This window comes from Zeus faber (genome assembly GCF_960531495.2).
Source record: "Zeus faber genome assembly, chromosome: 20".
In the NCBI taxonomy this organism is placed as follows: Eukaryota; Metazoa; Chordata; class Actinopteri; order Zeiformes; family Zeidae; genus Zeus; species Zeus faber.
Genome location: NC_137207.1, coordinates 11,918,619 through 11,931,118, shown reverse-complemented (window position 1 = coordinate 11,931,118; position 12,500 = coordinate 11,918,619). Strand labels below are relative to the sequence as shown.

At 47.2% G+C, this 12,500-nt stretch overlaps 1 protein-coding gene across 2 annotated transcripts in view; it reads right to left on the bottom strand.

Annotated features, from left to right (window-relative positions):
* rbfox3a (RNA binding fox-1 homolog 3a) overlaps nt 1–8,423 on the bottom strand; it is a gene marked incomplete at its 3' end in the record, with an annotated part of 42,087 nt that extends 33,664 nt beyond the window's left edge. For both annotated transcript variants that reach the window (XM_080020751.1, XM_080020750.1), the window contains exons 1-2: nt 8,178–8,423; nt 1,435–1,581 (exon numbers count right to left, since the gene is read on the bottom strand). In XM_080020751.1, the coding sequence (XP_079876877.1) occupies nt 1,435–1,581; nt 8,178–8,408 (378 nt within the window). In that variant the 5' untranslated portion in view covers nt 8,409–8,423. The remainder of the gene's footprint in view (nt 1–1,434; nt 1,582–8,177) is intronic.
* Between the last annotated feature and the right edge of the window lie 4,077 nt (nt 8,424–12,500).

The following is a 12,500-nucleotide window of genomic DNA, read 5'->3' as shown; positions in this document are numbered from 1 at the left end:
ACACATTTCTGAGAGCATCCAAAATCAATTTATAAAAATATCCGGTTTAGTTGACACATGCATTTTCAATTCAAACTCAGTAGAAGATCGGGCGCATGGAATGACACGCCCCGACGCAATGTCGCAAGAATGCAGCGGTAACACCACCTCTCATTTGAAATGAATGAACTTTCGCCAGAGAGTAATTGATGCAAACGGTGTGACAGCAGCGTAAGTCGGCGCCTGAAGGTGTGAATGTGTGTGTTTGTGTGTGTGTGTGTGTGTGTGTGTGTGTGTGTGTGTGTGTGCGTGTTCGCCACCATCAGTAAACACTCTCGCCGATACCGCAGATGTTTTCTTAACAAGCTCGGTGCCGGCGCACACGGAGGGACTTTTCCATGATGTGTATTCAGAGCCGCGCAGGAATAGGCTGTCAAAGCCCCTCCACCCCTCCCCAGGAGTTGTTGTTTCTCTTATTTCACCAACGCACGCACACACTCTCCCTCTCACTTATACAGCCTATATCAATTATTTTACTGTATTAAATCCAAGTGGCTCAGCTATGACTTGGAGGAGGCCCGCTCTGTGTAGTAGGACAGCCCGCTGGGAGCTCCCCGCTTGGCTGTCGCCTTTTAAACGGGCTCCTAACTTTCTGAGGCATGGGGGCATGTAGTTAAGTTACTTTCGCCGCAACTTTCTTGGCACAGAGAGGAGCCGCATCGTTGAGGAATTTGTGTTTGGGTGTCTGTGTGTGTGTGTGTGTGTGTGTGTGTGTGTGTGTGTGTGTGTGTGTGTGTGTGTATGTGAGGCTACGGCGACAGCCACTTCAAAAAAAGAAATGTGTGGACAGGCTTCTTTAGAAAAATCAAAAGGCTTCTTTTTCCGCATTTCAGAAGGATTACAAATCACAGGATTACTACCTTAGTACCCGTCTGCGTATTCTGGCCTTTCACCAGCGCAGAGAATATTGCATTTATTTGCATTAAGCAGTCCCCCCCCCTTATAGGCCGGACAGAGAGAATTGGAGCACGGCAGCCCAGCTCTCCAAGGACCGGTTAAGGACAGACGCATGGGGATGAAACATTAATAAAGCTGCCTCTAATTTGGGTTGGGGTCCGGCGAGAGATGAAGGTGTGAATTATTTACAGCTTTCCCAGACAGAGAAAAGGTGAGACTGGAACATCCATCTTTAATTGGGGACAGAATGGCCTCGGGTGCAACGTGATGTAACGCTTGAGATGAAAAGGACTGGCTGATTAAACAAATACTGGCGGCCCCGCCGCGTGTTTGCACGCATGGACGGGTGCGAGTATCAAGAATCTTCTTTTATCATTCATAAACCTCAATGTTAACTTAATACGTCTGTGTACATGTTTTCTTAGACATGTTTGGCATCTAAGTGTCGGGCAGCCGGTGATAAATTAGGCGAAAGAGTGTTGCCGAGCGGGATCTCACCCCGAACATTTGCCGGAGGTCCGGGTCCCGGAAGCGGAAGGGGATGTTGGAGACGTGTAACCTCTTGGGCTGCTGCTTCTCCGACGAGTCGCTCGGCTGCAGGTGGAGCTGCTGGGTGCCCTCCGTCTGTGCCACCTCGTCCCCCTGCTGCAGAGGAAACAAGACACGCAGAGGACGTCAGTTCCTACCCCGAGGAGAGACGGCTTATATTGTGTCGGAAGGAGGAGGAATTTCGGGGGAAAGGAAAGAGCCTGAACGGAGAATGGCCGATGGTGGTGAGGCGGTGAAATATTCATATGGTATGAAAGGAGGGGAATTGGTGTATGTGTGGGGGTGTGTGTGCAAATTTGGCGATTTTTATTTTTATGGTCAGGCCATAAACGACCCCCCCATGGCATCCGTGTCGCCCTCCCCCAGCAGTAGTATGTGCCTCACGAGATTAAAGGTGGCTGTCTGAGGGAGAGAAAGCGAGAGAGAGCGAGAGACAGAAAGAGGGGGGAGTGGGGTTGATAGAGGGCCTTGGAGAAGCGGGAGACGGGAGCAAATTAGAGAGAGTTGGCGGTGGGAGAAGCAGGAGACAGACACACACATTAACACCATCACCGCATTGGGCCCGCGTCGCATTTCCCCCTCGTGCCAAACTTAACCATTTTGTTCAATTGTATATATCCTGGCTATCGTTTTGTTTTTATTTGTGTGAGGTGGTGTAATGTGCGTTTTAATAAAAGCGGGATAATAAAAGAATGACGATAAAAAGTTCAGGGAGAGGACACACGCGAGCGCTGTTATTGGCCATCAGCGCCGCGGCGAGTCGTAACTTTAACTGTATGACAACTGGCCACCCTCAGAGATAACAGATTAGAAGAAAAACTACAGAGGGAGGGAGAGAGAGGGGGAGGGAGAGGGAGAGAAGCGGAACGACATGAGATGCTCTGTGCTGTTTGCCAGCACTTTGATCTGGTCCTTTCACTCTTTGGGCTGATTCGGCTACATGCTTTTCAGTTCAGAAAAACAATATTGATTCTATAGATATATAGTTAGATAGATAGAGGGGAGGGGTCAGTTTATGTGCATAATGAATGAGACTATAGGGGGAAGGGAGAGGTGGCGGGGTGGCGAGAAAGAGAGAGAACAGAGATATGGAGCGATGATCTCAGCTAAACTCACCTGGGTTTCACACGATCAATGAAAGAGAACTGCTGAAGGCAGCGACATTTACAGAGAGAGAGAGAGAGAGAGAGAGAGAGAGAGAGAGAGAGAGAGAGAGAGAGAAAGATAGACTATCTCTCTCTCTCTCCTTGAGAGGGAGTAGAACTCGAGAGTCAAGAAAAAAAGAAGAAAGGTGGATAAAAAGAGACAACAGTGAGCGGAGGTAAAGAGAGGAGTAAAGATCGGTGGAGGAGAGGAAAGAAGACAGAGAGAGAAAGAGAGAGAGAGAGCGAGAGAGCGAGAGAGCGAGAGAGAGAGAGAGAGGGAGCGGGCAAACTGCAGCAGCTCTAAGTGCTGATTGAAGAGCCAACAGTGGAGAATGGAGGGACAGGAAAGTGAGGATAATGGCATTACATCACGCACACACACACACACACACACACACACACACACACACACACACACACACACACACACACACACACACACACACAACACACAGATTAAGGGGTAAATTGGTCTTTGAATGTGTGTGTCTGCGTGTGTGTTTATGGACGTGCATGTGTGTTTAACAGCATAAGTGGCATTATCAATCTTTGCAGAGTGGCAGGCATTGGGACCTTGTTATGATAAAGCACACACTGGCACAGAGTCCCTTGCCAACTTCCTGTCCACACGCACGCATGCACGCACGCACGCGCGCACACACGCTCGCACGCGCACACACAAACACATACACATACACATACACATACACACAGGCCGTGGTGGTTAGGTGTTCAGTTCAGATGGATGATCCCAGACACAGGGGTAATTGTCCCCACTGTCCCCTCTCCTATAAGTCCAGTGTCTGGATGAAGAGTCTTAAGACCGGCCCAGGTCTGACCGGCCCTCTGGCTCTGTGGCTCATTACTCAAACCAAGCCATTGGAGTCCCTGGTGAGTCACGGCCAAAGGCTGTGGTGTGTGTGTGTGTGTGTGTTGGAGGTGTTGGGGGGTGGGGGGGGGTACACATAAACACCCACTATGCCTCTGGCCTGCAATATGTACACTTTTGCAGCGCACAGTAAGATCCTTATATATAACCCAAAAACTATAGTAAGAAAAAGAAGGTGGGCTGTGTGGTTGCTGCATGTTTGATTTCTGTGCTGCCTCAGACACTTGATGGAGGTTAGGATGTTTGCGTGATTAAGTTTTAGTGCGTACTTGCTGTAATTATCTAATCTAAGAGTATTTCATATTGTGGATGCAGGTAGTTGGCGAATTGGTTAAATGCATTCGTCGTAGAATGATTTCTTTCTGTATTTTTCTGTCTACTTGACTATTTATTTTTCCTATTTTTCACCTAATATGTGTATATTTGGCAATTTCAATTAAATTAAATTGTTATTTTATTTTTATTTTTGATTCCATTTAATTTGATCCTATTGTATTGTTTAAATCTTTGTGAGACTGTTGAGCTTTTTTAAATGCTAATAATCTAAGAGACACCAATAACCACTGTGACATATTCCTCGTACATGTACAGTAAATGCACCTGGCGAAGTACAATTATTCTGATTCAGATCTTTTTTATTTATTTATTTTTTTACATTTTGAAGAAAAACAACGGCATTACTGAAAGAAGCCTGGACATTTTGGTTTAGGTTGGCAGGTTGGGGTATATTTAAATATTAAAAGACATCCAGCCTTTCGTGCGGGAGGAAGCGAAAAGAGAAGGGAGGGGGAGGATCTGCTTGTTCCATTTTAAATTGGCGGACAGGAATGTCACTCCCATCGTACCAGTGATTGCGCCTTTCCGTTTTTTTTCAGCTTTGAAAGGAGCCTGAATACTGTTATAACACCACAACACTCACGCTCACCACCTGATACATTTCTCTTTTTTTTTTTTTTTTGTTAATTTCTTTCTCCCCTAATTCCGCCTCAAGGCTTTCAGACCGAGCGGCATATTGAACCCGGAGCGAGCTTTGGGCCCCTCATTAGCCTCTACGGCTGTGAAACAAGGAATGGAATAGGATGGCAAGGAGCCGCTTTAAGCTGTAAGCCCCCTCATCTGCGGTCAGAGAGCTAAACTCCTGCCCCCCCCACCCCCACCACCCCCCTCCGTCTGTTTGCCCCCACCACCCCCACCCACCCACCACCACCAACACTCCATGGTCTGTGAGCAGTGAAGCAGAAAAAGGAAATAATTACATGAACATTATCATAGACGACCAGCCCGAGCTTCCTCGACTGTCACCAGGGAAACACCGTGACGCCGTGTGTGTAAGCAACGATGAGTGTACGCAAATGTGTGTGTGTGTTTGTGCATGTGCATGTGTGCACGTGCAAGTGTTGCCGTTGACTAATCAAAGTCACCGAGCTAACCTTATGTCTCGCTTTTTTACTACGCATGCATGACGCACGCACGCACACACACACACACACACACACACACACACACACACACACACACACACACAAACACACACACACAGCACCTGGTCGCACAAATCCCTGGAATTCTCCAGATGATTCTCCAGATGTGTTCAAAATGTGTGTATGTGTGTGTGTGTGTGTGTGTGTGTGTGTGTGTGTGTGTGTGTGTGTGTGTGTGTGTGTGTTGCTGAGCTCAGCAGCGTGCCCGGGGTCCACCTCTCTGGGCCGCCGTAATGGAAGCCATCAGATGGGAGCGCTGCCAGACAGGTAGATTACACATGATTAGGATGCTGCAGGCATCCGCTCGCACTCTGGATTAGACCCATGCTCGCTCTCTCTCCGCCGCTCATACACAACGCTCGCACACGTGCACGCGCAGACAAACACCCACACACAGGAAGAAAGATGAGTGAGTGCCTTGACAGGGATGTGGGCAGGCAGATGTGTTCAGATGGGAGTGTCCACATGTGAGGGGAGGAGGAATAATTTATGGTGAGTCTATGTTGCTTCATATATAGTATTGTATTATAGTATTATCACTGTTATTATCATGTGTTATCATGTAAAAATATAGAATAATAAATACATTTTGAAACACATCTCAAAAAGTCCCGCACAAAATTTTGAAAGCAGTTGCTTGCATTCTAAACCGCTAAGCAGTTCCCATATCTTAAAATGCCATTCAGGCAGAGGGAGATATTATAAACAAAAGCTAGGATCTTCTAAGTACAATTCTGGAAATTCAAATTAAATACTCATATACTTAAAGTGGCCTCTTCGGTTCTCTCTTGTGCTTAAAATGTCTCCTGCCACAGTAAACGAAGGGCTAAGATAGCAGTGCTGCCCGTCCTTGGCAGACACTGAACGCCACCAAGACAACAACGCCGGGCTTGCGGGAGCTCGGAGTGGAGGGGGAATAGTTTTCTTAGTGGATGTGGATTGGTCCAGCCCGCGGTTTTCAAAAATAAAGCCAACTTCTCCCTTTTTCTTCCTATTAGTCTATTGTGGCACCCTCTCTCCCCCCATCCACAGCGACTCCACCTGACTGCAGCGGTTGCAGCCTGTGACAGACTCTCCCCTCTTTCCCCCCCGTCCTGCTGAGTCCTTCCTGAAGAACCGTGCCGCTCTTCCCCCAATTTTGCTGTCGACAAGCGACTGTACTGCGCTGCGATTTAGCGAGGCGGGCCAAAATTTGCATCAGGGCTTGACAGCTCCAAGAGCCTTCCAACCAGGAAGTGAAGAGCAGCCATACCGCTAATAACTGTCGCAGACATCCTTAACAGGGCCGCTGACTCCCTGAGTGTGTGCGCTGCATTGACGTATTCTATCTTCTCAAACACAGGGGTTCAGTTCGTTTTGTGAGCAGAATTCAGGCAGCAATTGGTTCCTTTATATACAGTGTATAGAATATGTGTGTGTGTGTGTGTGTGTGGGTGTGTGTGTGTCACTATGTGTGTTTCGTGGGCGGGCGGTGTGTGTGGACGATCGAAGAAAAGAAAACATTTTGTGTTTTTTTTTATTATTATTATTATTATTATTATTATTATTATTATTATTATTATTATTATTATTATTATTATTTTGGGATATTTCGACTGTATTTCATACTATCTCAACTTTTCTTTCAGTGTGTGTGTGTGTGTGTGTGTTGTTGCAGTCTTTTATGTGGTCAGAATGCGAATTACACGATCACAATCGGAGGGATACACTTTTTTCTGGAGAGAAAAAAAATATATATATATAAATTATATATATATATATATATATATATATATATAATAAAACACACTGTTTTTATTTTCTCTGTTTGGAAAAAAGATCGCTCTGATCTGAGCTGCGGATCGTGCCCCCGCCCCCCCGCTGAGCGCGATGCTCAGCGTAATGGTACGGGCCACCTTAGGGGTGTCTGAAGTTGTATTACAAGATTCGTCCAGGAATGAATATGGACACCCGCCCCCCCAGACCCGTTGTTCTTACCTCTTTAGGCGCGGGTTGAAGCCTTAATTAGGGGGGTCGGACGCCTCGATCCCCTCCGTAATTCGAACCATAGATATGGTGTGAACTGCGTTGTGTGTCGTGAAAACTTGTCCAGTGAGAGTCAAGAGAGTTCCCGGTGAGAGAAGGGAACGGTTCACTCTTTGCCCCTAAACCCCCCACCCCCCCCAAGATCCCCCAGTGGAAAATATCTCCACACCACGTTGTTTCTGAAGTCGACGGGATGGGGCCGCGGGACGCGTGGAGCCGCTGTAAAGACACCCGCCCAAATCCCTCCGTGTATCAAACTTCCTTCTTGCGGGCCTCGTTTTCTTACCTCGCCTACCTTCACTCCATGTCTGCCTCTCCCTCTCTAATGTAAGCCTTGATGTAATCCCAGCCTCTCTGTCCCTCAGTTTCACTCCCCCACTCTCTCTCTCTCTCGCTCTCTCTCTCTCTCTCTCTCTCGCCTCCGCCGGCCGACTGTCTTTCTCTCGCCTTTCCCCCTACATTAAGCCAGAGTCTGGCAGATCTGTCCAGACTGCGCGGGGGGAGAACGAGACGCAAATCAAATTTAGCCACAAAATTGAAAAGATGCCAGCGGCGTGGGGAGGGATGGTCGCGGGAAGCGTTCCCTCTCTCTCTCTCTCTCTCTCTCTCTCGCTCTCTCTCTGTCTGTCTCATCCTCTGTTCCTTCTCACCTCTTCTCCTCTCTTTCCACATTCCTTTCCAGCTCTCTCCCTCTAAACCCCGGAAGTCGAGAGAATGGGGCCAAATGGAAAAATGATGATTTCCTGTTCCACAAATTAAAGTAACGACGCTCCGTGTTGGTTTTGAACACGGTTCCCAGATGTCTGATGGTCCGACGCTTTCTTGATGACGGAGGGATCCTGCTGCACCTTTTCCTGTTTCCTTTTTGAAATCACTACAAGACTTTTGACAGTGGATTTCTCTCTAGTCAAAATTTAAAAAGTTCCAAAACACATTTCAGACAATATCATGGGGACCATCAAATGCCAATTGGGATTTTGTCTTTGCCTCGTTCCAAGGTCTGGGGTTTCATGTCTACTGAATTACAAAATGTAGTCAGTTTTACTACATCTTGTAGTATATCATCACGCATCTCTTGATGCCTCCTCCGACCGGATTAAAAGGGGCCGCGCTCGGAAAAGGAGTGTGTGAGTGCGCGTCGATCCCGCTCACCGTTACCGTGGTCACCGTGAGGGCGGTGGTGTTGCTGTCGTTGCCGGGCTGCTCGCCCTGCGTGTGCGCGTGCGTGTGCGTGGGCGTGTACAGCGTCAGGGCGTGCTCGGCCACGCTGCTCTGTCCCGTGTAGTCGGCGGGCGGGAGGGCGTGCGGCGCGGCGTACTCCGCCGGGATCCCGTTCTGCGGTGGCGGCGGGTACTGCGGGGCGGGGGGGTAGGGCTGGGCCATGGCTTCGGGGGGGGCTGGGGCCTCTTGGTTACCCTGCGGTAGACACGAAAAAAAAACCAAAACATCCATTCAGACATGCGGGGTCCTGTACAGACACCAGGAGCCATTCCCCACCATTCTCCGGGACCCCGATCCGAGAAGATTTTGTCTTGTTAGAAATGTTATAATCCATAGATTTTCTTCTAAGATATATTCAGTACAGGTTTTCATATCTGTCTATTCTATAGTTGTTACAGAGATAACAGTGAAATTACGATCAAAACAGTCATTCATACATTCTGACTTAATCATTTTGACCCCTGGGGGTCCTCGGACCCCACGTTGAGAATCACTGGTCTACTATATAGTGCTTCATACATACATAGAGATTAAGAGTGAACGAAGGATCAGTTTGGAGCACAGCCCAAGTCTTTTAGGGTGTAGGGCTCGGTAACAGAAAGTGTGCATTTGATACCAATAAAATGAAGAATGTGATCCCAAGAAATGTAAATGTTATTTTACCAAGTTTATCTGATCTCAATCTAATATGAAATAAAAAAAAAAAACCTCTCTTTTCAAGAAGGGTCTGGCACAGAAAGCAGCGTACAGTCGATGAACCAAACTGCACCCGACGCAAGAACCTAACACAATAAGTGAAAGCCGACGTAGAGCCTGAGAATCTTTGCAAAGACGATTTATATGGGTTTCAATGAAAAGAATGGAAGAAAATACGAAGAGAAAAGTGAAAAGCCATAACGAGACATGGACGGAAGCAAGATGGAATACATGACAGGAGCGGTGCACAAAGATAGGAAGGAAGGAAGGAAGGAGGGAAGGAACTCAAGGTAACCATCACACACTCCACTCGTCTGTAAATTCATCCACTTGAGGCACTGGAGGAGACGGGAAACAGATCAATATTAACTTGTTCGCTTTTTAACAATGAACGACCCTCCTTGTGTTCAGACGCGTTTGATCAGCGAAGGCAATTTTCCCCTAAAACATCTTCCAGTCTCTTTCTCGCTCCTCCGGCTGCCTGCGATCACTCCTTTCTTTGTTCCGTCCATCCTCTCTCTCTCTGTTCCTTATTGGTCTTTTTTTTTTGTCCATCTAATCTAACCTTATCTCTTCTAACTCCATCCGCTGGTTATTTCCTATTTTGTGAGACGGTATCATAAAGAATTAAGACCAATTATTGACGAACATGTCAATTTATCATAATATTCTATATTATATCTATATTAGAAGAGTCCCAGAAAAATCAAAAGGGAGTTGAGCCGCCCTAAACAAAATAAAAAAAAATCAATGGCGCTAACTTTGTAAAAAAAAAGCAGAGGTTGTGACCTTAGTCTATTTCCAAAGGTTCTCTCTGATCAATAGCGGTATTGAAGTTGGCTATTCCTATGCATGGAGATTGATGGCGTCCAGCATAACAAAACGCTTTGCCAATGGGCCTCGGCAGGCGATGTGCTGTGTGCGCGCCAGGGAGCAGCGGAGCGTCGCTCTGGATTTGACCTTTACGCCGTGCTACTACTTCAAACACAAATTAAAACAAAATATATATTTAGCCCAGGTCTTACTACTTAAAATATACATTTAAAAAAATGAAAAAATACAAGGGGATATACAGTATAAGGAGTTGATGAGAGCAACTGTGTGCTCTGTGGGTTAAATAATTTTAATAAAGTACAGTAGTGGTAGGCGCCCACACAACTACGTATGTGAAATAAGAGAATTTTACAAAGATGATTTTAAAGCATATATTTTCATGCCTTCCGTTCCGACCCAAAACGGTCAGCCTTTTAAATCACACTTCTCACACTTCTTTGTCAACTCTCCTCCTGATCTCACGATTTCCGGGATTCCTGGAAACACCCAGCAAAATCTTCATCTTTGGACTTGATCTTTTTTGTTCCCTTAAAACAATATATAAAGCAGTTTTTTATTTTTTTCCTAACTCTGGGGGTGGGAAGCGGATTGTTTTATTTCAAGATTCAAGATATTCTTTTCCTCCAGATTAATTGTTTCCTTTGTTCCTCTGTCCGGACCCCCTTTTTTTTTTTTTTTTTTTTTTTTTTTCAGGTGTCGACTCCTTTTCCGTTTCTGTCGACGATCACCTCGGCTAAAGGCCATTTCTTTTCTCTGAATTAACGAAACCCCAACTGAAACATGGATCTCCGTCGAGAGGCCTGAAGCATCGACGTGGACCTGAGCTGTTGTACCGCCTTACCGCAGCGGGCCATGGGATCGGCGACCATGGGGAGAGGAAGCAGTTCATCTGGAAGTTCTCCTTCTAATACGCCTAAATCATAAGCTGGTATGTAATAGATAGATAGATAGATAGATAGATAGATAGATTGATAGACAGACAGACAGACAGACCGGAGAGAGAGGAAGCTGAGAGAGAGAGAGAGAGCGAGAGAGAGAGCCAGCGAGAGAGAGGGAAAGAGAGAGAGGCAGAGTTGGAGTCAGTGAACTTCCGTCATCCATCAAAGTGACTGAGCCGCTGACACACCGAGACGTCTCCAGATCCTTGTCGACAAATTGCGCTGGTAAATGATTTCTCCTATCAGCTAAATCATACTATCCGCACCTCCCTCCCAGCCCCGCCATCTATCTCTCTCTGCAACATCACCCGCCTGCAACCCCCACCCCACCCGCCCCGCCAGCAACTTCCAACCCCCCCACCCGCCGACCACCACCGCCGCCACCTCCAGCCGTTGAGTTTATTTCCCTCTCACTTCAGTGGAGCGGCGCTGTGCCCCCGTCTGATGGAATCCCGGTGCCGTTTCACGCATGACGCGCTACGGCGCCCAATCGCTTTTGCGCACGGGCGCTCACTTACGCAAACACACGTACACATGCGCACAAACTGCAGAACACGCGCATACACAAACACACAAACACACACAGACACGGTGATTGATCAATTGGCCTCAAGTCATGGATCAGCATGTACGGATACAGGCCCACCACGTGAAGTGTGAATGCATGTGTACATAAACATGAGTGTATGAGTAACACATAAGGAGTGTGTGTATTGGGTGCATGTGGGTGTACATTTTTTTTTAAATAAACAAGACAAAGACAAAACAAAGCTACGGGTAAAGTGCTCTTTGTTCCTGGGTAATTAAAATAAGCCCACACACAGACACCCTCACACATAAAGGCACAAAGTTTTATCCATAGACCCACACAGCTGCAAGTAACCACGCACACACTTGCACGGCGGGTGTGTGTCTGTTATCGATTCCCCTCTCCTCGGCTAGTTTCCATAGCCCGGGGCCTCTCTCCACCCCTACTGCCCATTACCTCAGCTCTCTGCTGGGCTGACAGGCTTTAGAGAGCTTCCCACTCCCCGGGATATACATGGCTGTGCGTGTGTGTGTGTGTGTGTGTGTGTGTGTGTGTGTGTGTGTGTGTGTGTGTGTGTGTGTCTGCGTGCCTCGACTGTAATACATTGTAATGATATCTGAATGGGAGGAGAATTTGGCAGGAGAGACGCTGGCAAGTGCGCGGGGAAGAGCGAGGGGATTGTACACAAAATGATCTCAGAATTCTCCGGGCCACTCAAGTATCGCATTCATGGAGGGCGGGGTCTACACACACACACGCACACACACACACACACACACACACACACACACACACACACACACACACACTCTTGATTTGTGTGACGGTGTATGTTTAAGTCTAAATTGATATGTTCTGTCTGTCTACTGTATCCATCCATCCGTCTGTCAATGCAGGATGTCTGCAGGAGAGTAAAATGGAATATTTTTCTTTATCGAAGACACACGTTACTGAATTTAAGGGGCCCCTGGTGCTCTGACGGGGCCCCTGGAACTCTGTAGGGGAACCCTGCCGCTCTGACAGGTCCCCTGGCACTCTGAAGGGGACTCTGGCGCTTCTTATCACCAGCACTTTATTATTTGTGCTTGACAGAGATAACAAATGAAGATCGGGCCTCGGCAGCGGGGTCAACAGAGGATTGTACGAGAAGAAGCGAAAAACTAGAGACACACACACACACACACAGACACACACACACACACACACACACACTAAGATATGTGCGACTGACACATAGACACACATGTGAGCTGTGAG